General features: G+C 47.4%; 1 protein-coding gene across 2 annotated transcripts in view; it reads left to right on the top strand.

The window, feature by feature from the left end:
• The first annotated feature begins 948 nt into the window (after positions 1 to 948).
• Positions 949 to 26,880, top strand: part of SLC13A4 (solute carrier family 13 member 4) — a 47,018-nt gene continuing 21,086 nt past the window's right edge. Inside the window, exons 1-6 of one of the 2 annotated variants that reach the window (XM_009243256.4) lie at positions 949 to 1,911; positions 7,778 to 7,906; positions 21,127 to 21,263; positions 23,073 to 23,245; positions 23,723 to 23,777; positions 26,421 to 26,457. In XM_009243256.4, coding sequence (XP_009241531.3) covers positions 1,813 to 1,911; positions 7,778 to 7,906; positions 21,127 to 21,263; positions 23,073 to 23,245; positions 23,723 to 23,777; positions 26,421 to 26,457 — 630 coding nt within the window. In that variant the 5' untranslated portion in view covers positions 949 to 1,812. Of the gene's footprint in view, positions 1,912 to 7,777; positions 7,907 to 21,126; positions 21,264 to 23,072; positions 23,246 to 23,722; positions 23,778 to 26,417; positions 26,458 to 26,880 lie in introns of both variants that reach the window. The other variant, XM_054559870.2, reaches the window with a different exon arrangement.

Raw genomic sequence — 26,880 nt, 5'->3', positions numbered from 1 at the left:
TGGGCTGTCCACAGTTGCACCTGCCTTAAAAGTCAAGAAGAATTTGTTTTTGGGTCACTTCCCTGGTCACTTTAGCCTGGGGATCATTTCCAAGTAGTATAGTTGCAGATCTTGGAACGCCATTCCTGTGTTCTGTGAATTCAAGACAACGTGGGTTTTATAACCCTTTGACTCTGCTCAGCATCTCCCAGATCAAGGTAAGGTAATGTTGCCAAGAACCACTACTTACAGAATGTTTGGGCTTTTGCTTTTGCTTTTCTTCCTTGCCCCAAATCCACATGTCCGTTCTGAGAAAAGAAGCTAACAACTTCTTCCAATCTGTAAACAGGAGAAATTCCAGAGTTCAACTGCAGCTAAGACCTTGTCCCTGAACTTGTCAGCTTCTTCCCTGCCCTTCCACCTCCTCTTTTTGTACCAGCCAAAGAAGGTCTTCGGTTTCCTTTTTGGAGAGCCTCAGAGAGAAGCATTTGAGCACCTACTTTAGCCAGAGAGACCACTGACATCTGGGCGTGAGACTGGCATCTAGACTTTGCCAGGGAGGCAGCTATACTTCCCAAAAGATCTGGGGTCTTTCTCACGGGCTCATACCCTCTGCTGGCCTAGACCCTTTATATTCCCCCCGCCCCCTCCCCCGGTGCTGAGGCAAACGATCTTTGCCAGCAAGGAAGTCTGAAAGGCTTAACTTTGTACACTCTGAGGCAAATTCTCCAGAAGTAATGTTGCATTTTCTCCCTGCCACCAGGCACATTCCCTTCCTAAGGTCTAGATCAGCAGGTGGCCTTCCCAGCGAAAGCTCTGTGTCCTATGATCCGAAACAATAAAGCTGTGCTTGGGTACGTGAGATTATGTTTACGATGATGGTCATCACTCCAGCCCTAGGAAGTTTGAGAAACTGAAAAATAAGCTTAGCAGGCTGCCTAGGTTCTGCGGAATCAGCAGGCCCCCGCTGTGACCAATCAAGAGCGGCAGCGGGGAGAGAAATTGACTCATTCTTTTCAATTTGCTGATTGGCTTTGAGAAGTGGGCGGAGCTACTGTCTCTGTCCCGGGTTCCCATTGGTGGATGAAAGTTAAAGGTGGGCCTCCAGCAAGTTTTGTCCTTTGATAAAAAGGAATGTCTTGGGGACTTTTCTTTTCTGCTTTGCAGGCCCAGGCTCAAGGCAAATTATAAGTAGGGAACCAATTTGAGGGAAAGACATGTGAACAGAGTTAAGGTACCACGTCCTGGGAGTGACCAGCAGCCCCACCTGAAGTCCGCATGCAACTCTGACAAGCTCAGGTGCTTGTTTTAAGGAAAGGGGCTACTAGATTCTTACCAACAGCGAGCCCAGGTGGGAGATGAAACAGGTACTCCCCAAAATAGGTCATCGGAGGGAGGAAAACTGATGGAGAGCACAATATGCTCTGAGCGGTTTTAATGTTTTTAAGCTTTTAAATGATTTCTTCGAGGCCGAGCAGCAGCAGCAAAGGTGTGGTTTAAAGGATTAAGAGGGTTTTGCTGACACCTAGAATGAAGTTACTCTATTACTAACCAAGCCGAGAGGAGGCCCACTATGCCCCCGTTTATCATCCTTTCCCAGTTCCTTTTTGCTGGTCACAAAACGATGCTCATCAATCCCACCTAAAGCAGGAGGCCGGGAGCCCAGCCTCTTGTAGAAACAGCGAGGGTATAACTGCCCTCCCGTTCTGCCCCCAAGACGAAGGAGGACTCTTGGAAGCCAAGAAAGGTTTAAGAAGTCTTTCTGGATAGAGGGAGGAAGCCTTTCGCCGGCAGAGCGGGGTCCGAGGACGAGCTGGAGAGGACAGAGGCGCGATGGGCCTGCTGCAGGGCCTGCTCCGAGTCCGGAAGCTGCTGCTGGTCGTCTGCGTCCCACTCCTGCTGCTGCCTCTGCCCGTCCTCCACCCCAGCAGCGTGAGTAGCGACCTGCGCCCGCCGGGGGTCTGGGAGTCAGTGGGAGGGCAAAGAGGGGAGGTCGGTGGGGGACATGGGGTGCTCAAGCAGTCCCTCAAAGTGGCTTGTGGTGGGTTTAAAGAAATGGAAGGATTTTTCTGGAAGAAACCAAGATATCTTCTTCCTAAAAGCTGTCATGTTCATCTCCTATCCCAGTCCCATTCCCCCAACCCCATGGCCCCTACCAGGGGTCAGGACAGAGTAGGGGCCTTGGCAGAAGTGACTGATGGGCGTTGCGCCAAACAGCAGGCCAGCCCGCCCCAGCAGCGGGGGCCAGCGACACCCATGCAAAAGACATGGTGCACCTGTGTTTGTCGGGAGTTCACCTGGGACCCTGGTTATCTGAGAGCTCCTGGAGACACAGAAAGAGCTCCCAATAGTGGCACTGAGGAGAAGGCTGGGGGAGGAAGATAACCGTAGAGCCAATCCGTGGTCTGTGGTCGCGTCCTGGTGGGCTTCGATGACCACAGTTGAAGCTCTAATCCCGAAGGCGCCTATCAACTTCAGGGAATGAATGTTTAGGAAAGGAATGAAAGCAGAACTTAGCAGGCTGCCCTGCTCCCATGCACGTGGCCTTGGATTATTTGTGTCTTCTGTGTTTTCTTCTCTGTGCTCTTGAAGGACAGACAAAAAGTGACACGATAAAAAAGAGATAAGAGCCCTCAAACTCTAGCCCGTGACCTCATCCTTCACCTGGTTTGTGAGAACAGAGGAACCTCAGCTCTAGCTCCGCATCCAGCTTGCCTGTCACACCCTCCCCGTGGTCACCTGCTTCCCTTCCCTTCCCTCCACTGTTCTCTTCCTCCTGTGTGTGGCTTGTCCCCTTCCCCCAGCTGGCACTGCCCTGGAGACTTTAGGAAAAATAAGCTAAAACAGGTTAATCACGTTTGTAGGAGGGGGAGCTATTCTTCCACTCTGCTCCTTAAGTAACTTGGTAACCAAGATTAAGTTAAAAAGTTAAACAGAGGGGATTAGGATGGTTCTTTAAAACAAACTGGCTTAAATCTTTCATAGAATAAATACTCCAGAGTGCCAGGGAGATGCCGATTAAAACTGGGCTGGGATTAGCAGAGAGTGATTGCTGCTGACATTCTTCCTGGACTGTACCCTAGTCAATTTTCTGCTTTGTCCAAATGGGCCTGATTTTTTTTCTTTTTGTGGCTTTTCTTGGTTTTGTTTTTTCTCAATGTATGTTGCTATAAGGGACTGTTACCAAGAGACATATTAGCCTCCTCTCCCAAGCAGTATCAAGAAACTCTCATATCTCCTTGTTGAGTCAGCCCCATCTTTGGGGACCTTGGCCACTGCCCACAGAAGGCACAGACTAGGTGCCCAGCAGGTAGAGTGTCTTTCATCCATCTGTCACCCCTTTCATCAAACTTTTTTTTGTAGACGCAAAGTCTCACTCTGTCACCCAGTCTGGAGTGCGGTGGCATAATCGTAGCTCACTGCAGCCTTGAGCTCCTGGGGTTAAGCAATCCTCGTGCCTCAGCCTCCAGAGTAGCTGGGACTACAGGCAAGCAAGCACCACCACATGCAGCTAATTTTTAGAAAAATTTTTTTTGTAGAAATGGGAGTTTCACTGTGTTGCCCAGGCTAGTCTAAAACTCATGGTCTGAAGTGATCCTCCCAAAGTGTTGAGATTACAGGTGTGAGCCACCGTGCCTGGCCTGCATCAAACTTTTAGATTCTGATATTTAACCCTTAAAATTCCAAATGGATTTTCTTGCTCTGGGCTGGAGTTGAGAGCAGTGATGGAGTACCTGGGCAGGAGTTCCTGGCCTGCAGTTTTGATGGTTCTTCTAAGCGAAAAGCCTCAGCTACATTTGAGGAGGAGTCAAAATGACCTTCCCCCTTTTTCTTTCCCAGCTCTCTAAAACTAGAGGTCCAGACACTGTTTATCATGTTATAGAAGAAGAGTGTACAAGAGAGGGCATCCATAACTAAGCCCTTCCTCAGTGCCCCCAGTGGGATAAAAGTTGCCTCTCAACCGCCCAAGCTAAATTTTTTAAAAGGTGCCCCTAGTCATTGATGATAACAGATAACAGACTTCAACCTCCTTCCCGTGAAGTTGGAGTGGGATATCATTGGGGTGGTCAAACTGTGTGGAAAACGAGCAGTTCCACGCCTAAGTTAGTAGCTGACTAGGAAACGTCCTACATAGGGAAATGCCACTTTTGAACTCTTTCCTTTACTTATAAACAGGAGCCAAAAAATAGTAGATAGCACTGTCCCTTGAAGATATTGTCTGAACACTCACCAATGCCCAACCCCCAAACACCTGCTATTATAAGGAACCAGTGGTGTTGTTAAAGAGCCTGGGGGTTGCAGAATATTCTCTCCAGAAGATGAGCGAGACCTGACAGCCAGCAGAGAAGTCCAGTGCAGTTCAGCCCATGTGAATTTAGCCACCTGCTAGACATGGGATAGGCACTGGGGACATGGGACTCCTTGTAAGCAAACTTTGCAGTGTTTTTGGTTGTCTGAATACAAGCTTACCTCCTGAATTTTAGGAAGCTTTAGAAGGAGAAAAACGAAGTTTATAGAGATTCCATGGGTGAAATAAGTGGAAAGACTCTCTAAAGGTGTCTCTTGTCCATTCTTCTACTCTAAGGAAAATCCAGGTAAAAAAATGATAGTAATTAATCCTGTCCTTAATACAGCTGGGTGAAGGTGTCCTGATGACTTACTTCTTCCAGTAACCTAGTCGCATGTCTAACAATGTTTACAACCAAAATGTTCACCTTATTTTACCCAAATTCTCCTAATTCAAAACTAAAGGCGCCTGGCAGAGGGAAAGTCCTCTCTCTTTCTTTCTCTCTCTCTCTCTCCTCTTCTTTCTTCTTTTTTTTTTTTTTTTTTTCTCTGAGACAGAGTCTCACTCTGTCACTCAGGCTCTGGAGTGCAGTGGCGCAACCTTGGCTCACTGCAACCTCCGCCTCCCGGGTTCAAGGGATTCTCCTGCCTCAGCCTCCAGAGTAGCTAGGATTACAGGCATGTGCCACCACACCTGGATAATTTTTTTGTATTTTTAATAGAGACAGGGTTTCGCCATGTTGGCCAGGCTGGTCTCGAACTCCCGACCTCAACTGACCCACCCACCTCCACCTCCCAAAGTGCTGGGATTACAGGCTCTTTTCCTCTTTCTCCTTTCCCTTTCTCTGCACCTTCTCTCCCTACCTCCTTCGCCTTAACTTGTAACTTGTAGCCCTGTAATGACCAGATCTAGAAAGACTAAGGGTTCCAGGAAGAAATAAGGGGTCCCCAGTGAGGGGCAGACATTTTGTCTCTCAACTCTTTCTCTTCAACTGGAGTTAAGGTCTGCCACTCTGTCTCTTTCCCAGAAGAGAGATGAGAACACATGGGGTTTGAACTCCTTTAGGTAGTTTTATTTCTGTAGCAAACAGGGTATTTCTCTAAATTGAATTTGTTTCCAAGCGGAGCCTTTTTTTTTCCCACCATTGGTTCTGTTGTCTTATCAGCACTTCCAAAAGTTTTATCTTCCCTCTGATCTTTTGGCCCCAGAGAACATCTCAGTGGGGAGCTACAGTCAACAACTGTTGGGCCCAGTTCCCATTTCTCAAACTCCAATCCCATAATCCACGAATGTCAGGAGGGCACAAGGTCCTTGCCAGCCCAGCTGATTTAATCACTCCTGCTGTCCCTCACTGATACAGCGACCTTTTGTAACTTTTATGCAAGAGTTTGAGGACGCATGTTCTGAACTCAAGGGGCAATAAACAGCAAGATTTGTCAGGTTCCTTGATCAACAGCCAGCCTCAGGGCAAGTCAGACATGAGTCCTGATGGTTTAGAACTATGTAAAAATTGAGGAGCCCACAGCCAACTTGGATTTTCTATAAATGCTCTTCTGAGTCATGGAGCTTGGTGATGTTACCATTAACAAGGCCCATGAACTGCAGCCTCTCCCTAGAGTAAGCTGGTAACCTGTCTTAACAGCGTTCATCAGCGTAATTCAGGGCAATTAACACAACTAGAGGGCAAGCTGATGGAGGGCTGGCTTCTGATAAGAATGTTGTACTTAATTACCCTGTGCACCCCTAGGTTGTCCAGCCAGCAAAGTGAGTGGGCTATGGAAAATGCTGGTGAATTTCCAGGCCTCCCCTTCCAGATAGATGATGGCTTCAGTCTTTGCAGATGGATGTTTCCATGGTGTCAAGCAGGTAGAATGGAGTCCAAGAGCAATGAGAACCAGACCCTGGTTAGGGCAATGGCTCTCAGCCAGGAATCATTTTACCTCCCCAAGGGACATTTGGCAACGTCTAGAGATGGTTTTTTGTTGTCTCAATGGAGGAAGTGCTACCGGCATTTAGTGGGTAGAGACCAGGGATGCTGCTCTTTTACAGTGCACAGGACAGCCCCCCTGCAAGAAGAAACTATGTGGCCCTAAATGTCAGTAGTACCAAGGTTGAGAAACACTGAGTTAGGAGCTGATGCTTCTTCATCCAAAATGAGAGTTCCATGCTCAGGATCACTGCGTTCCTCTTCAGTCTTCCCTTCCCTCTCCCAGGGAAGGGAGCTCCTTATTAACTATTACAGGGCCCTTTGGGAGAAGGATTCAGTCTCTAGATGCAAAACGACATGATAGGACCTCAGATCCAAAACTGAAAGGGGAAATGGCCAACCAGTTCTTGCCTAACAATTTATTTGATTAAAATTTACTACTGAATCAAGTTGTTTTAGCAAATAGTCTAAAACAGGAGGATTTAACTCTGTTTATTCATTTTTAAAGCAATAAACCTTTTTTTTTTTCCAAATCTCACATGTAATGTTCGTATATGAATCAAATGAGAACAAAGCTACTCCATTTGGGATGAGGCTGGAGGGGGGTCCAGATTTCAGGCCTTGCTGATCTCCCTGGGATATTCTTGAGACACACCCCAGACGCCCAGGGCTGTAAGAGCACAGTCCAGAAGCCACCTTTTGGATTGTTTGTAAATTTCACTTCTTACTGATCCACTTCTCTTCAGTCAGGCACACACCAATGCCACATATCTTCATATCTTAGGCACATGTGTCAAACTCAGGATGACTGATCTCAGAGCACACATGTGAACGAACAGTTCTTTTTTTTTTTGAGACAGCATCGTACTCTGTAGTCCTGTAGTACAAGCTGGAGTGCAGTGGCATATGATCATAGCTCACTGCAGCCTCAAGCCCCTGGGCTCAAGTGATCCTCTGGCATCAGCCTTCCAAGTAGCTGGGACTACAGGCCTGTGCCACCACACCTGGCTAATTTATATTTTATTTTTTAGAGATGGGGTCTTGCTATATATTGCCCAGGCTGGTCTCAAACTCCTGGGCTCAAGTGATCCTCCCACCTTGGCCTCTCAAAGTCCTGGGATTACAAGTGCGAGCCCCAGCCCCCACCACACATAGTGATTCCTATCTCCAACTACCCCAAGAACTTCTAATATCCAGTCAACTTAACACCAATTACATCCCAGTCCAAGTTAAAGCTTTGAACTCCACTTGTATGGTTTTGTGATCATGGGTCTGGTCACTGCAGTTAAGTTCAATCCCCACCTTGGCAGTTTCCAGAACCCTCCGAGCTGCCTGGCTACACACCAGTGCAAACTGCAGGCCAGGCATCGGTCCCCCAAGAAGCAGTCATAATGTCACCCACCAAAGGATGGACTCACCATGTATTCACCATGCTCACCTGCCAGTCCGGCTTTGGTCCCAGGGCTGTATGCTAGTACCCGCGTTAGAGTCTGAGTCTGCTGCCTCAGATGCCAGGGTTGCATCCAGACGCTCAGTGGCAGTGACTATTCCTGCGAATGACTGCCCCTTTCCTTGCCTTGCAGGAGGCCTCGTGTGCTTACGTGCTGATCGTGACTGCTGTGTACTGGGTGTCGGAGGCAGTGCCTCTGGGAGCTGCAGCCCTGGTGCCGGCCTTCCTCTACCCGTTCTTCGGAGTCCTCCGATCCAATGAGGTTAGACCACTTGTAGCCCCACCCCCCGCCTGGGTCCCTGCAGGGCCCCTGAAAGAGAGCCTCCAATGAAGGGAGATTCACCCAGCACTTGACGATGAGGGGGCCTTGTCACCCACTGGAATGACCCCTTAACACTAAGCTTCGGCACCTGCAGTTCCAGACCCTGAATTCCTCTCCTTCCACCCATGATCCTCATCTCCTTCAAACTGGCTCAAAACTTGCCTCTTTCAGGAAGCCTTACTTGATTAAACACATCCAGTTCCTCCCTCGGTCTGAAGTCTTTTAGGAGCTGTGTGATTGATGCCTAAAACTCAGCTGCTATTGACCTTTTTCAGACTGTGGATGTCTATTTAGATGATAAGCACACAAAGGCAGGAATCAGACCTCCCATTAGAAAGCTGAGCCTGTATACAGTAGGTGCTCAATGAATGTTTGTTACAGAGAGACTTACCGCGTTTCCCTGAACCCTGACAATGTTTTCATCCACCCCTCCAAAAAACAACATTTGTTTCTTCTCCCCCAACTTAAGGTTCCTTTCTTTGTGCCCTCCCTAGAGTGAGCCCTCTCCATTCACTGTCTGTGGCATTCTCAAAAGCTCAAACAGAAATTGTCAGTGGGAAGCCCAGGTTGTGGCAAAATTTCAGAGCAAAGTTTAAGCCTGCCATGAGTAGGGAAAAAGAAAAAACAAAACAAAACAAAACAGCCAGAACCCGGAGCAAAATGAATGATGATCTCATTCAGTAACACCTGGTCCCATTCAACTGTCTCATTATTAACACCTGGTCTCTGCTTAGGGTTTTTTGATGAAAAAGCCTGAATCACAGAGATGGGGGTAAGGTTATGGGCAGAGGCACAGAAGGAAGAGGAAAGGAAGCTCATATTTGAATGCCTACTAAGCGCCAGGCACTCTATCAGAAGTGCTGCATTTGTTATGTAATACTCCCAAGGGCTGTACAAGGCGCATGCTAGTATTTCCATTTTACAGATAGGCTCAGAGAATTAAGAGACTCAGCCCAAATCACAAAGCTGAAAGTAGCAGAATTAGATTCAAACCTGTAACTGTTAGAACTCAAAGTGTATACACTTGATCACTACACCATAAGAAAAAGACTTCATAAAGTGGCATGCGGCTTCATGGCACTATGTACACACGGAGTTATTACTTAGAACTGTGAGTCCCTTCACTTCTGTGATATGAGGAAGAATGGAGCTGGGCCTACGGATGCTTTAATGGACAACAGAACTTTCCAAAAATAAAATTAGGCAATCCTCTAATAGTTGTACTTCACTGCAAATGAACACTTTGTCTTTCTACTGGATAGATTCAACTGACTAGTTTTTTGTTTGTTTGCTTTTAGGTTCCTTTTCTTTCTCTCTCTCTCTTTCTCTCTCTCTCTCCCCCCCACTCCCTCCCCTCTCTCTCTCCCCCTGGCCCCGTCTCTCTCTCTCTCCTCTCTCTCTCTTTCCTTCTTCTTTCTATCTATCTATACACACATATATATGTGTGTGTGGCTATATACACACACATACACACACACACACACACACACACACATACACACACACACACACACGTGGCATTGAGTAGCCATAGCCTCAGGCTCACCAAAAAGAATAGAATCCCCAAAGCTCTCAGCAGTACTTTCATTCCTGGAGATGGGTACAACCCCAATATCCTGGGGACCCATGTCAAAGCTAATCTGTGACCAGAATCACCAGGCAGTTGTTCTAATGGACCCCTTCTTTCGTGAAAAAAGAATAGGTAATATGGGGTTTTGTGTCTTCCTAAAGAAAAAAGCAACCTAAATGTGACTTTTCTTAAGAGAGCTATACAAGCTTGTTCTCCAGGCTTCTCTTTAAAATTGTGAAATTAAAACCAGCAAGGGCAGGGGTTGAAAGTGGAGGGTAGAGGAAAAAAATGTTTAGAAATAACTGAATCCTAAATAACCTTTTAAAGTGAGAAAACTATTAATTAAGAAACCTAATCTTTGTATTTCACTATAGGCAGCCCAAAAGCCAACAGCATGCCTTAGCTTTCAAGCAGACAATGTCTCTATTTCTCCAAGGGCACAGTAGAGATGTTGCCAGGCAACAGTTATCCGAGGGACGCCCCTTTGTCCAGAGAGGAAGGCCAAATCCGTAAGGAGAGTCTGCAGAGGCAGTGGCTTGGGAGGGTAACAGGACTCTGTGAGAAGCAAAGGAAGACTGTCCAGGGAGGGACTGTGTGTCACTATTGCTAGGGGCTGGAGGAGCCAGAAAGCACATCTTATCATTTGAGATGAAAAATCCGAATCCACCTGCCTGATGACATGGCTTTGGCTGATGATGATATTTAGTAGTTGGGCTACAGGGAGCAGCTTACTCCAAATATAGTCTGTTTAGCTGAACTTCTTAGCTCAGATTGGAGGGAAATGCCAGTAAGGCAGAGAACATGGGTTATAGCCCTTTGTAAGCTAGTTAACTTTGCAGAGAAAACACCTTTTCCACAACCACCTGTGCACCACTGTGACACCAGAATGTGCCATGGCTCACAGGGGGAAGCTAGGCTGGTGCTCTTTAGGAGCCCCCAAATCCTTGTCATTCCCCAAACCCATCTACTTGTTGACCATCCTCTTACTGTGACTTGGGTTATTCTTCCACTTTGGAAAGTTCTCTCCCGTTCTTTGACCTTTAAAGTCCTACTCAATTACTCTCTTTGGTGAAGCCCTTCCAATGACCAAAGGCTGAAAGTGTTGATCCCTTCTCAATGAGCCTATTTGATGTCTTTATCTTTTAAATGGTGCATCAGATACACCAGATATAAACTTTTCATAGACCTGTGCTCTCCCCACTGAGATTCATGCTCTCTGGGATGTACAATGTCTATGTCTATGGCCTGTCTGTAGCCCAGCACCATGTTTGCATCAGCCCTCATTCACAGCTCTTGATTGCAGTGTTTCTTAACAATGTGTCAGTAATGTCATCTTCAGTGAGGGAAGGCAGGCACGTGAATAGGATCAGTGTGACTCTGGGACTGTGGCTGGGTTCCCTCATGTTATTCACTCAACATTTAGAAAAGAGTATTTTCTGAGTTCTACATCTACCAGGTGCAACATGGGATGATACGGGTACCCTGAGGGTGACAAAAATAAACAAAATGTCATCTCTCCCCTCTTGAATCTCATATCTGAGCTCTCACTGTCTGAAGCTGGACATGTTCTGCAGTTTCTCCAGAGAAAGAGAACGAAGAGGAGACTAGCGTGTGTGTGTGTGTGTGTGTGTGTGTGTAGGAATTGGCTCACTTGATTAATTATGGAGGCTAAGATATCCCATGAGCTGCCACCTGCAAGCTGGAGACCCAGGAGAGCTGGTGATGTCACTCTGTGTGAGTCCAAAGGCCTAAGAACCAGGGAAGCCAATGGTGTAGATCCCAGTCCCAGGGCAGGAGATGAGAGATGTCCCAGCCCAGGCAGTGAGACTGGAAAAAGGAGGCAAATTCCTGCTTCCTCCGCCTTTTGTTCTAGTCAGGCCCTCGACAGATTGGATGATGTCTGTCCAGATGGCAGAGGGCAATCCACTGATTCAAATGCCAATCTCATCCAGGAACACCCAGAAGCAATGCTTAATCTGGGCAACCCATGGTCCACCCAAGTTGACATGCAAAGTTAACCATCACAAGTACATATAAATGGTCCATTTTTACAGTGATGATTTGTCAGCCAGTGGGTATTAGGAGTTGTGTGCAAAGCTCAGACTCAGGTGCTGATAAGAGATACAAAATGACAGAAGGGCTCCTGACCTGGAGAAGTTTCTATTTTAGTAGAGAGAAAGTATAAACCATGTGGAAAAATACAGAATGCCCTATGAAGTGATGCCTCGTTTTCTGGCATTGTGGAGGATTTATACAACTCCTCAAGAGGGGATGTTCTAGATAAATAAAATTTACACTGCCAACTGCCCAAACTTCATGTTGACTAATTTTTGATTATAGTCTTTCTAACGGGTTTTATAATTTCCTTGGTCTTTTAAACAGAAGTTATTAAATATAATTTAACTTTTTCCTTGGAGCCTTCAAAATTTCCAGGGGGGAAAAAAAGAATTTCTCACTCAGAGGAGCCAGAGTGGGCTCCATGAGAAAGCACAGTTGAGTAACTTGAGGGCTGGGTGAACAGTTGAACCTAAAGAATCTTGAATAGCATGTTGGCATCAGACTAGGGTGAGATCGCAGTTGAAAATATAAAAGGCTTATTAACAGATTTGCAGATGGCTAAGTTGGATGCGCTAGCTGGCTGATGTACGGTGCTAATGTACGGTGGCAGAATGAGACATGCGGACAGGAAGAGACAATGGACTGAAACTGACAAAATGAAGTCTAATAAGGATAAATGCCAGCAGTTCATGCAAAAAAGACCCTTGGCTTTTAGCTAAGTACAGGCTCAGCATGAGTCACCATCAGTCCAACGTGGCTGCCAAATTCCGAGTGTTTACCATATGCCAGGCACTGTGGGAGGTCATTTACATGCACTATATAACTTAATCCTCTGTGAAGGAGCTATTATTTTTATCTTCATTTTAAAGAGGAGGAAACTGAAGTTCAGAGAGGTTAAGTAACTTACTTACCCGAGGTTATGCAGCTACTAAGTGGTGGAGCTGGGACTTCAATCCAAGATTGTATGATTCCAGAACTTGAGCTCTTAACCCCCTAGGCAATGTGACCAAAATCTTCCTTTGAATTAGTAAATTATGGGCTGGGCATGGTGGCTCACGCCTGTAATCCCAGCACTTTGGGAGGCCGAGGCGGGCAGATCACCTGAGGTCAGGGGTTTGAAACCAGCCTGACCAGCATGGTGAAAACCCATCTCTACTAAAAATAAAATAGAATAAAAAATTAGCAGGGTATGGTGGTGCATGCCTGTAGTCCCAGCTACTCAGGAGGCTGAGGCAAGAGAATCTCTTGAACCCAGGAGGCAGAGGTTGCAGTGAGCCGAGATCATGCCACTGCACTCCAGCCTGGATGACAGAGCGAGGCTCCATCTAAAAAAATTTTTTTTTATTTTAAAAATTAATAAATGATGTGTCCAGTGCATCAAATCCTGGATAAGGAGCTCATCCAGAGGGGGGTGGCCAGGATGTTAAAAAGCTGGAGCCTGAGTCACATGAGGAATGAAGAGAAGACTTAAGGGGACATAAGGCCAGGCTTCCATGAGTCCAGGCTTCCATGGCTCCACACTCCAGGCCCAATGCGTCACACCAGAACCAGAGTCAGAGTGCCATAAAGGAATTCCCCATTCTGTATAAAGGAAAACTCTGAAATGAGTTGCCATGTGTGGTCCTTGTGTTCCTGTCCCTAGATGTCTGAGCCAAATGAGCATGCCAGATACACTAGACATAGACTTTGTGCCTTGGGAGATGGGTTGGACTCTAAGGTCCCTCTATGATCTTGTGAGCATCCAGCTGCTACTTCCTCTGCTGATTAGTCCTGTATTTTAGGTTTGTGTTTGTTTGTTTTTGTTTTGGCTCCACTGTGACTCTCGCTTACTGTCATTATATCTGCCTCTGAAGTCCTCTAAGCCCCTTCTAATGTGTTGCTCCAAAAGTTTATAGCCTGGGCATGATACCTGTGTCAATCAAGTTAGCTAAGATTTACCGTCTATAGGAGAATGGCATAGAGGTGGGCACCACAGGGCTCTCTGGTGGAGTAGAAAGCATGGGTTGGATGTTGGGGATTGGGAACAAACAGCTCTCCAAGAGGCCCAGGGTTAGGGTGCACTTCAGGGAGTAATTGCATGTGCTCTTTATCTCCATCCTTTCCCCAGCACACACACACTTGCACACACTCACACACTCACATACACACACTCACATACACACCCACTCATACACACACATACACACACTCATATGCACTAATGCACATTCACACACATTCACAGACACTCATACGTGCTCACACATACACACACTCATGCACTAATGCACATTCACACACATTCACAGACACACTCATACATGCTCACACATACACTCACACACACGTTCACACATACATACACACACTCATACACACTCATACACACGCTCACACATACACACACTCACACTCAGACACATACACACATACACACACATACACACACATACACATGCTTACATATATGTACACTCACACACACTCGGACGGACACACACTCATACACATGCCCACACATACACTCATACACATACACATACATACACTCATACACACACACTCACACATATACACATTCATGCACACATACATTCATACACTCTCACACACTCATACACACATATATACCCATATACACTCAGACACACATACACACATACTTATACACACATTCTCACACACACACACATAAACTCATACACGCTCACACACACATACACTTACACATACACACATTCATACACACACACATTCACACACTCACACAAATACTCATACCCTCACACAAATTCACACACATTCACACTCACATATACACAAATACACACTCACATATACACACACACACACACACACTTTCATATACACACTCTCACACACACTCTCACCTCGGCCCAGCCAGCGGTCTCTGGCCCTGCGCTGCAGGCCTCGGGCTGGTGTCACTCAGCTTCCAGCTCCCGCAGGGGCAGGAGAGGAGTACAGGCCGCGCCCGCTGGGATAACCCTCAGCCTCTGCCGCCCGGTGCGTGGGTGGATGCCGCTGGAGTCGGCTGTCATCAGTCCGCTTCCCTGCTGGCTCCTGATCTTTCTGACCCGCCAGATTCCTGCCCTCTGACTCGTTACCCTGACTTTCTCTGTTTGAGTAAGCCTGGGGGCATTTCATAAAGCACTCTCAGCTCTGCCTTTCCCACCTCTCCTCGCCACGGAGGCTGACCGGTTCTCTGCATGCGGGCCTGTGGGCATGTGAGCTGGACATCCAGCTGGCCACCTGCCTGAACCCCAGGCTGCCCTCACCCTCAGCCACCCAGACGCAGCCCAGGACTGAGCTCCATACTGGGCCTTCAGTGGGAGCCTACAGACCTTGCAGCCTTTTGAGACCAAGCTAATGTTTCTGGGGGGAAGAGCAGCTCCCTGTGAGCCACCACCTGACCAGCAGTCCCTTGGCTCGTGGCTCAGAGCCCAGACCCCTGCCTCAGCTTCCCCATCTGGGTAGTTCATACAGTCCCAAAGAAGAAACTGGGCAGGGGTGGTGGTGGTTATGAATCAGTGTCTCCAGTCATGCAGGAGTTGGGCCAGCTTCTGGGTCATGCCAGCACCCATCTGGGTCTCTCTACTTTAGACTTCTCTAGGGCAGGATTTGCAAAGAATGTTTTTTTAAGCAACGAAATCTTTTCTTTAAACCAAATCTTAGAAGACTCAATATATAAAACAGATGGAACCAGGAATGCAAATCAGGTGATGAGAAGGGTGTCTGAGCCCCTGCTGGGGGCTTACCCGGCAGAAACGGCATTCCTGCCCCCAGAGAAGGTGGAGAGGAAACACTGCTGGCTTGGCTGCACTGCTTGGACACTAACTGGAATGGAGTCCTGTGGGGCTTCAGCCCTGGCAGGGCTTAGCTTAGCACTGAACGGGAGCCAGGCCAGGTATCTGCTCCCAGGGTTCAGAGAATTTCACTGCAAAATTGTTCAGATGAGGCTGAGCACAGTGGCTCACACCTGTAATCCCAGCACTTTGGGAGGCCAAGGCGGGAGGATCACAAGGTCAGGCATTCAAGACCAGCCTGGCCAACATGGCGAAACCCCGTCTCTACTAAAAATACCAAATTAGCCGGACACAATGGTGGGTGCCTGTAGTCATAGCTACTGGGGAGGCTGAGTCAGGAGAATCGTTTAAACCTGGGAGGCCAAGGTTGCAGTGAGCCGAATTCATGCTACTGCACTCCAGCCTGGGCAACAGAGTGAGACTCTGTCTCAAAAAATATATAAAATAAAAAAACACATAATTTAAAAAAATAAGAGCCCACCTGCATTATCTTATGTGTAAAGCCCACGTCACAGCAGATTAAATTAGCTATATAGCATCACTATGGCCCTTAAAGAATTGGTGACAGAGGTACAGAGGTTCATTAGCTTGTCCAATAGCAGGTAACTCATCTGAACTTCAGAGCCCAAGTTTGCTATAGCTATTCCTTGTCAAAGGGACCTCCTTGAGCCCATCTTTCCTAAAACACAGTCCAGAAACACCTCTGCTCTCCAAGTTCAGTGACGTGGCATACTGAGAAAAACCACAGAGCAGAAAAGCAGAAAAAGCAATCAAATCACCAATGCAAATGTCCTAAAATCCATGCACTTTACTCCTGGGGAGGAACAGCCATTTAGAATCTAATTTCTCTTTACAAATAACTCTAACAAGCTTCGTCATCTGGCTTCCCAGCTCACAGGATATGAGTCTGGGAAATTAGAAAATGGGGAAAGGAATGCTAATGGCAAGCATCCTCACATCGGGAAAATGCAGCCGCCTAGGAATGAGACGGCAAACCAGCAAAATGCAGACCCAGGGACCAGAGAAGGACCAGCAGCCTGGACAGCTAGCCAAGGGCAAGAGCGTTAAGGGGCTCCCTGGGCAGAGGCTATGATGGGCCTCATGTCTCACAAGAGGCCGGGGAGAATGCACAGGCTCTGTTGATAAAGGCAGGAAATCTGCAACACACTCTAGAAAACAATTACAGTCATCCTCGAGAATCCTGGAAGTCTGGTGTTCCCTGGGAGGCTCTGAATAACCCAGGTGTTATTGTGAAAGAAAAATCAATGGGCTAGAAAACTAATAAACAACACCACTGAACAGAATTTTAATTTCTAAAAATGAAAAAGCAGCCCTGTGGCTTTGCACTGTGCATGGATGAGCCCACTCTGTGTGCTAATGGCCTCAAACCAGGTCAGCCTTTAGATGGAGCACTTCACAACAGGAAGAGTCACCAAGGATCCTGGCCATCAATGTGGTAGGCCATGCCAGCTGGTTTGCACATGTCATTTAATCTCTGTAATAACCTTATGAGGTAGGGACTCATATAACCTTCCTTCTTTTTTAGATGAGAAAATGAAGCCCAGAGAGGCTGAATAACTTGTCTAGGGTCACACAGTGGAGTCCCGGCTGACCGGCTGACTCCAGAGTCCTCCCTCTTCCCCACTCAGTGATGTTACCTCTGTAATCACAAACTATATCCTGAGCCCCAGGCCATGTCTCCCGAGCACATGGTATCACTTACAACGGAGCAGGAAAGACATGAGAATAGAGCTGAGCCCACCAAACACCCAGCACAGAGCCAATATCCCACTGAAGCTGGGCCTGGAGCTCAGACTGGCCCTGCCCTGGGCATTTAAGGCCAGTGTCAGGACTGCGATTATAAATGAAGATAAAAAATGTGTACCAGTGGGCTGGGTGCAGTGGTTCATGCCTGTAATCCCAGCACTTTGGGAGACTGAGATGAGCGGATCACTTGAGGTCAGGAGTTTGAGACCAGCCTGGCCAACAAGCTGGTTAAAGCTCATACCTACTAAAAAAAAAAAAAAAAAATTCCAAAAAAATTAGCCAGGTGTAGTGGTTTCACTAAGGAGGTTTCCTTAGTTTTTCTAAGCACCTGTAGCTCCAGCTACTTGGGAGGCTGAGGCAGGAGAATTGCTTAAACTCAGGAGGCAGAGGTTGCAGTGAGCCGAGATTGCGCCACTGCACTCCAGTCTGGGCCACAGAACAACTCTCTGTCTCAAAAAAACAAAAACAAAAACACAACGAGAAATGTGTGCCAGCTCATGCTGTCTGGGAGACCCAGAAAATCCCCCTAGAGTTGAATCAGATGGGGGGGTTTCCAGTCGGCTCTCCGTGTGGCAGGCTGCCTAGGAGGCTTCGGATTCAGATGGCCCTGGAGTGATATCCTGCCTCTGCCCTTACACTGTGACCTGGGAGATGCTCCTTAAACCCCCAGTTTCCTCATCAGTTAACTGAGATACGGATAGTGCTGCTTCATAGCACTGTTGTGGAGCTCAAATGAGAAAGCGAATGCAACATGCAAAATGCCGGCACTAGAAGGCTCTCCATATTCCTGGTTCCTTTCCTCTGCCTCCAAGTGGAACCAGAGAAAGTGGCCTACCTGTCATTTAGGCACTGAGCATCCTAAAAGGCCATCACAGCCAAACCGGTGTTCTAGAATGGGATATGATAAAGAGGCAGAAAACGTAGCTCTTGTCAGTCAGTCCCCGGGGAAAGTAACCCCAGTCGCACTGACTTGAAAAGCTTCGCAGGGCTGTGTCATGGGGCTGGTGGAAAGACCATCTCCCACAACGGTCTCGCATCTTCTGTGGGTTTCTCTCCTCGGTAGATAAGAAAATAAAGCTCCGGTTGTGCCACAAAGCCGCCTCCTGGAAGCCTGAGAAAGTAACCAGGCAGTGAGAAAGGCCCTTGACCTCCAAGTTCAGCCGCTTCCCTAGGACAATCTTGCAATGCCTCCTGCTCTCGCTAGGGGGCCGCTCTCCCAACCCCACCCCCGCCCCCACCACCATGATCACCGCCCTCTCAGAGTGGACTCTGCCATGGAGTCACAAGCTGTCCAGAGCAGGGGGCCCTCCCTGCCCCCAGGGGGCATTCGTGACAGTAGTCCGCTGAGGAATGGGCTTAGAGACAAGAACTGGGTTAACCAGAAGCAGGGGCTCTTCCTCCCAGGAAATGGTCACAGTGAGGGCAGATGTCCCTTCTCCTACACAACCGTCATCAACCAGATGCAATGAAATGTCCATGGGGCAAAAGAGAGAAAGGAGAGATGGAGCAGCCTGCCTTTATTTTGGTTTTGATGTTATCAAAGTGTTTCGTGCACAAAATTTAAAAATCAAATAATTTAATACTGAACGCTTGTAATGAAAAGCCAGCAGTCTCTTTCCTCATCCCTCCCACTTCCCCCGCTACCAAGTCCCACCCAACCCTCAGAGTCAATAACTTGTAACTTTGTTAACAGCTTCTTCTGTCATTAAGCTCCATTCCCATATGATATTCTTATATTAGTCCTCAAGTTCTCACTTTAAGCGGCTATCAGTTGACTTCTTGTTATAGCAGATGAAGATTTTTTCTTTTTTTTTTTTTTTTTTTTTTTTGAGACTCAGTCTCACTCCGTCGCCCAGGCTGGAGTGCAGAGGCGCGATCTCGGCTCACAGCAAGCTCTGCCTCCCGGGAAGATTTTTTCTTTTACATCCCCCACTTCGCCTTCCACCATCCTCCCAATATGCTCATATCACAATTTTTGTTAATTCAATAATCAAAATTAGTATGATCATGTACATATTATTTCAAATGCTATGTATTTTACTATATATTTCCTTTCCTGTTGAATTTTTATTTTTGCTGCAGTTAAAAATGTTCTTGTTTTCTCACTTTAAGAAGGCTTTTCAATTAGAAGTTAAACTTTTCTATATCTTTTCCTCTCAATTTCTGTATGGTTCCTCCAATTGGGAGCAATTCTCATGTATGTGACAAATATTTATTGAGCATCTACTTTTGCATAGTATTCTACTAGGTGTTAAGATATATAGAAAGGAACCATTCACAGCTGAAAAATTTAGTTGACAAACAAGAGAGGTACACATACAAAAATAAACAGACAACAGTACAACCAGGAAGCAATCATTCAAGCATTGCTCCAAGTGCTCTGTGGTGTGTGGAATTAATGGTGCCCAGGAGGAATATTCTGGAATCAGAGGCTAGGGCCACAAGAAAGGTTTTTCTGGAGGGTGCCAGGCCTGAATTGGGCTTCAAAGTCTGATTGGAATGTACAGGCAGTGATGGAAAGAGAGAACGTTCCAAGTGAGAGAATCAGCAAAGATTTGGTCCATGAACCTCAAACATGTGAAACATCTTTTTAACTGCCCTATGTCTCAACTTCCCCATTATTAAATTAAAAAGTAGAAAGGAGTTTATAACTGGTACTGTGGCCACTAAGGAAAAGAAAAATCCCTGTTCTTAGAAAATATACCCTGAGCCTGGGAGGTTGAGGCTACAGTGAGCCGTGATCATGCCACTGCACTCCAGCCTGGGCGACAGAGTGAGACCCTGTCTCAAATTTTTTTTTAAAAAAAAGAAAGAAAGGAAAATATACACTGAAGTATTTAGGGGTAAAGGACCAGCCAAAATGTATGTAACTTACAGTCAAATGGTTCAGGGAAAAAAAAAAAAAAAGTGTATAGGTATTCCTTGTACTATTTTCATTTTTGGAATTCATTGGAACTTGAGAATTATTGGGAATTATTTAAATTTTAAAATTAAGGCCGGGCATGCTGACTTATGCCTGTAATCCCTGCAATTTGGGAGGCCGAGGTAGGAGGATCACAAGGTCAGGAGATTGAGACCATCCTGGCTAACACAGTGAAACCCCATCTCTACTAAAAATACAAAAAAAATTAGCCAGACGTGGTAGCAGGCGCCTGTGGTCCCAGCTACTTGGGAGGCTGAGGCAGGAGAATGGCGTGAACCCAGGAGGTGGAGTTTGCAGTGAGCTGAGATCGCATCACTGCACTCCAGCCTGGGCGACACAGCGAGACTCCATCTCAAAAAAAAAAAAAAAAAAAAATTGAGCAAGACTCTGTCTCAAAGAAAAACAATAATGAGGATATGATGTTAAATGAGAAAAGGGCAAGATATAAAAGTATACATACTGTATAAATCCATTTATCTATATAGGTATAGGAAAAATGGAAGAAACTATAAGTATTTACAGTAGCATGATTAAGGGTAATTTTGTCTTTAACTTTTTCTATATTTTGAAGTTTTCCATACTGAGCATGTATTAATTTTCTAATAGAAATGAAATGAAAATAATTTTCTAATTTCTAAAAACATTAAAAATTAAGTTTGGGGAGAAACCTAGGGTTATTTTAAAAGATCAATATAAAATTATATGTGTTTATTCTTTAAAATCATATTCACATCATATTTAAATACAGTGGTTTTATGTTTTCCAAAGTGGAGAAGAACATCTATCCTATAGAGTTACTGGCCAGATTGAATGAAATAATCTGTAAAGTACTTAGCACAGTGCCTGCCCACAGTGAACGCTCAGTAGATGTGACTCCAGGATGGTCGGCTATTTCAATAATCCTCACCTCCCTGCTTCCTCTTCACCAGCCTCTTTGATTGAGAACAGGTTTTGTTGGGTATGGCCCATTCTCCCAGCTGGTGCTGAGCCCTGGGTCCTTGGTCCGGGAGGGTGGCTGACCTGCCTGGCCTCCCTACAGGTGGCGGCGGAGTACTTCAAGAACACCACGCTGCTGCTGGTGGGGGTCATCTGCGTGGCGGCTGCTGTGGAGAAGTGGAACCTGCATAAGCGCATTGCTCTGCGCATGGTCTTGATGGCTGGAGCCAAGCCGGGCATGTAAGTCTTATTTGGGATGCCAGGCCGTAGGGCATCCTTCTAGCTCCCACCAGGACAGTGGTCTCAGGTCACTGCGGGATGTCCACTTCAGCCTGTTTTTTTACCAAAGGGATGGGCTGACACCAGAGCCATAGGACCCGTCCAGGTAGAGGGCCTGTGATAATGGAGTAGAGATTTGAACCTGTGACCTTGCTATCATTATCCAAAGAACTTACCCATTAACCTAGGCTGCAAGGGCAGCAGCTTACGACATATAGGGGCCCATTAGGTAAAACAGGATGGACCAAGAGAAATTGTTTCCCAACCTGTTTCCTGTGTATCAGGGAACAGGCTGGACCGGAAGTGGCTGTCTTCTCCTGTGTCACTGAAGGAGCCGTGAATGTTTCTTCCCATCCACTCTGAGTTTTTGTCATCAGTTCAGACCACAGACCCAGTTAGAGACACTGCATTTGACTGTGATGCGGGAGGGAGTCCCACCATCAGGGAATGTGTCACGGTGTCAAGGTTGAGTTTTGTGTTAGCTTCAGTGATGTTCCATTTGGATTCCCCTCCCTGTACCTTCCCTTTTGGAATATCCTGCTCACCTCCTTCTAGTTTACAACTTTCTTGCTATATTTTATGTAAGCTGCCCTGACTCCTATGGGAGTCAACGCAAGTATAAATAAATAATATAGTATTGGTTCTCAACATGAGTCATTTAGATGACTATAGGTTATGCTTAAAAGCATGTTCCTGTCTCCCAGATTGTCAAACAGGTCTGATAACTACAGCTTAATCCACCCCCTACCTCAGTAATAATGTTGTCCCTACACTCAACCTCCCAGGCACACAGTGGCATTTTGTCACATCATATGAAGACTCTGTGGCTCTTTAAAATCTCTGTGTACTATCTGCAAGAATTTTTATCCTCTCACATTTCCACTCCTCCCTATTTACATCAGTCAGCAAGTTGCCACCCCCAGAGGCAGTTACCCGTGTAGGTACAGAATCGGCAAAGTCATGTCACTGTCAGCCAATGGAGTCCACATGATAAACGTACTGTCCCCAAGTTGTGCAAAGTCAGTGATTCCACCTAAAATAATAAACACAGTAGTCTTTATGTTGGCTTATCTTACGGAAACTAGGACATGTCTGTACAGGCACACATTGCACAATGTTCTCAAAGCCAAAGAGAAATAATTAGAGGGTTATCCTTGTTAGTGTTTTTCTCCAAGTGTTGACGCTTTAAGATGTCAGCTGGAAAAGTGCACACAAACAGTGACATGGGACACTTCTGTGACTTTGGGGGCTATGCCTTCAGCATGTTGACAGGTAGTGGGCGGAACTGTGAGCTCCAAACATTCATCTCTATTGGGTCACTGATAACTGTGGTGACTTGGCGGCAAAGCAAGGAGTGCCGTGGCGTGCACAGAATTGCTGGCTGCGAGGGCAAACAAAGTATTGCCTTCCACACACAAACACACATCACCGCCAAGCTCCAGCCAATGTCCGCAGAGACAGAAAAGCAATGGTAATTCTACACCCTGTGGCCCTATTACCAGAGCTATTCTTTGCTTCACTAAGGACTTTTTCTGGCTAAGGCCGCTAGTCCATGAAGTGTGATTCATTCATTCAACAAGTATCGCTTTAATACTTACGCTGTGCCAAGCATTGGGAGTACAGAGCTGAATGGCACCCTGCAGGACAAATGCCTGCCTGTCCAGCCACAGCTGTCTAGACCAGCCCCAGCAGGTTGGTAGGAGGCCCGCTGTGGAGCTGCAGGGATGCGTGTTCCGTGGACGCTCTGCCCCAACCCTCCCTGCCTTCCAGGCTGCTGCTCTGCTTCATGTGCTGTACCACGTTGCTGTCCATGTGGCTGTCCAACACCTCCACCACCGCCATGGTGATGCCCATCGTGGAGGCCGTGCTGCAGGAGCTGGTCAGTGCTGAGGACGAGCAGCTCGTGGCGGGCAACTCCAACACCGAAGAGGCCGAACCCATCAGTACAGTTTGCTGGAGTTCATCTCTCCTTTGCTCCTCCAACCTCCCCTGGGGTCCTCCTGCCTGGCTCCTCTAGGGAGACTGCCCAACTTTGTGCCCGCCCCAGAAACCCCTCAGCCATGCCCCCACCTTTCCCTTCCTCTTCCCTTTCCCCTCTTTCCCATCCCACCTCTTGGACTCTGAAGCTTCCCTGAACTCCCTGTTCTGGCTCTTCCTTCCTCCTTCACTTCTGGGCTCTTTTCCCCCAAATGCTCAAGGGCACATACTGCTCTTTGCCCCCAAATGCTCAAGGATCACTACAAAACCCTGGGGCCAGTCTGCATCCATAAGCCCCACTCTACTTACAGAGCAAAGGGAAGGGGAAATGTCACCCACTCCATATGCCCCACCCCCGCCCTAAGCCCTTGAGCTATGCTCCAACCCACAGGGTCAGCCCCAGCCTCCACCTCTCACATACTGCTTTTCTTTGCTACTTGTAGGTCTGGATGTAAAGAACAGCCAACCTTCTCTGGAACTCATCTTTGTCAATGAAGAGTGAGTGTGACTGCCCTCTTCCCAGACAGAGCCTCTCAGAGTCCATAGGGGAGGTCAGAAAAGAGGGGACCTGGACCCATAAACAGCTCTTTGAGATGTACAGCTCAAGCTCACCACCTTGCCACACCCCCCCGCCCAACCTCCCCCGTTTCCTCTCCATACCTAGGAGCGACCTGTCAGGACCTGGAGAGTCACTCCCTTAACCACAGTGTTGCAGTGATGAGGAAGAAATAAAAAGGCCACACTGAATCTCAGTGGGTATATGAACTGTCCACACAGCCACCATGCAGAATCTCATCCAAATTCATGTCCCTTTTAGGAAAATAGTATGTTTAATTTGTTAATGGAAAACCGTTCACATCTCAATGCCACTGCAGATTCTTGGAGAATCATGAAATATTTTCTAGATATTAGATAAGGTCTTGGTAGATTTGGTCTTGTTAGATATGGCAAAGAAAACTTAGGTGACAGGTAGGGGATGAGGGGACAGGAGGTGAGAGGGCCTTGTGATGATGGGTAGCAGAGCTGGAAAAGGAGAAGCAGCCTCAGACATTCCTGGGAGGAAGCTCCATTAACAGCTGATTCCATTTGGAGATTCTATTTCAAAGTGTGGCCCACAGGCATGCCGCAATGAATAGTCCACATTTAAAAGCCGGACTTGTAATACAGCTCAGCTCTGTCATTTGCCCTTGTCGTAAAAAAGGAGAATGCACATTGGGTGAAATCAGCGTTCGCAGTGGGACAGATGTGGAAAGGTGCCATCAGGAAATCGCTTTATTTTTCTCCACCACTATCTTCAATCACAGCATATTGGATTTCTTGATGACATCACCCTTGATGATATCTCAGGCAAATCCCGTAGCTCTCCTGGTTCCTTTCAGGTATTATAACAATCTCATGTTCAGACATTTGGGAGACTAGTCCAAATTCAAATCAAAACTTCAACTTCTCATCCAAAGCTTCTCCCACACCCACCCACCCCTCACCCTAGGCCTGCAGAAGAAAGAAGGTGAAAGTAAGTAGGGGAGGGAGTTGAGCTTCTTTCTCTCTTCCTCCATCTCCCTCTTCTCCTCCTCCCCTAACCGCACCCTCACTCTGCTGCTTCTGACTTTTCCGGGCTTAGGACAGCAGCTCTAGGGTACAGGAAAGATAAACGGGTGAGAAGGGTCTGGACGGGAGCTATTGAGGTCTAGGGTTGGTGCCCTCTCTGAGATTTCAGTCCCTGGCTCTTTCATCTGTGGGGCAACTGCCTTCAGGGGCTTTGGAGCATCCCCTTATGGCGCCCTCTGCAGGGCCTCAGGCCTGATGGCAGGGCCGTGCTCTAGGATTAACACTCACGCCACCCTCCTGGGCCTGTGCTCCGGCGGTTAACTCCCCCACAACCCCTGTGTTGGGGCTGCCTCTGCCTCCGGGCAGGCCTTTCCCAGGTGACCCAGGAAAAGGCCATCCTCACCGTGGCCTTTTCTCGTCCCTGTGGCCTCTCTGGCATCACCCTGCTGGCTTCTTGCCTTTGCGCTTTTCCACACAAAAATGTATCCCCAAACTCCAAAAGAAAAGCCTGAGTTGCCCCTAGAACTCTAAGCATCTCTTGTGCTGGTGGGAACTGGGTCATTTGCTGGGTGTGCAGAGAGCACTCTTGCGGCCACCACCTCCCATGCTACCTGAGGATCCTCGCCTGCCCTCCTCACCCAGTTTGGGAAGAAGGGAGGGGAAACATCACAGCACATTCTCCTCCCAGGCTAAGAACTCACTCTAAAGAACACTTCCCTCTGCACGCCTGTCAGCTTCTTATCCTTCCCTGACAGAGCCTGGAGAGGGGCCATGGCGGCAGGACCCGCATCCCGCATGTGTGTGCCCAATACACTCTCTGTCTTCACAGTGGCTGAGCTGGTGGCTCCCACTGTCCTCGCAACTAAGACAAACTGGAAACATTCACTGATCACTCAGTGTGTCAGTTACACTGATGGCTAAGTTCTCATCTTCTTCTGTCCTCAAGGCAAAGGTTGGGGACCAGCAGGGGTGGGAGAGACTCGCCCCCTGAGGTGTACTAGCTGATCAGAAGTCCTCCCCCTCCCCCACCCTCTCCCTCTCCCTTGACTTTCCCTGAGTACAATCCAGGCCCTCCCTGCTCCTGTCACCTCAGATACGCATATCACAAGTTCCCCTTTCTAGATAGTGGTCTTCCCAGAGTCAGCCAGTGAGGACATGGTCGGGGGCATAGGCTCTCCAGAGAGACAGACTCCTGGACTCCTACCCTCCTCCACCACTTAGCATCCCCGTGCTAAGTACTGGTGTAAATGGAGGTATGAATGCCAGGACCATAGATCTGTGATGAGGGTTAACAATGTCTGGGGGTTAAAGCCCATATATGTGCACTCTGTATCTAATATCCACTCCACATCTGCTGTTAGGACAATTGTTAATATCAAAGGAAAGTGCTGCCCCTGCCCTGGCCCCACTAATCCTTACAGCATCTCAGAAGGCAAGGAAGACGAGGGAGAGATTAGTCTTCTTTGGAGGCTAGAAAACTGGAGTCCAGAGAGTTTAAGTCCCTTACATCAAACGCCTGATGCAGGGGGACCTCCCCTCCCAAGAGTCGGCCTCACTGACGTGGCTCCTATGCCCTCTGCTTGGTTCCAGCAGGTCCAACGCAGACCTCACCACTCTGATGCACAACGAGGTATGGCCTTGGGGTTTTTCTGTGCTTTGGAATCACTTGAAAATCCCTCAGTACTTCTTCATGGAAACCCAAGATTCAGAACGAGATTTTCAATAGCCACAGATCCACCTTAGAGTTCCTTTCAGTGAAGATTCCATTGACAAAATGTTATTATTAAAAAGGACACATTGGCTGGGCGTGGTGGCTCATGCCTGTACTCCCAGCACTTTGGGAGGCCACGGTGGGAGGATCACTTGAGGCCAGGAGTTCAAGACCAGTCTGGCCAACATGGTGAAACCCCGCCTGTACTAAAAATATAAAAATTAGCCGGGAGTGATGACGGGCACCTGTAATCCCCGCTACTTGGGAGGCTGAGGCAGGAGAATCACTTGAACCTGGGAGGCAGAGGTTGCAGTGAGCCCAGATCGTGCCACTGCACTTCAG

The sequence above is a fragment of the Pongo abelii genome, chromosome 6, assembly GCF_028885655.2.
Source record: "Pongo abelii isolate AG06213 chromosome 6, NHGRI_mPonAbe1-v2.0_pri, whole genome shotgun sequence".
Lineage (NCBI taxonomy): Eukaryota > Metazoa > Chordata > Mammalia > Primates > Hominidae > Pongo > Pongo abelii.
This window is presented reverse-complemented; position numbering and strand designations above follow the sequence as displayed.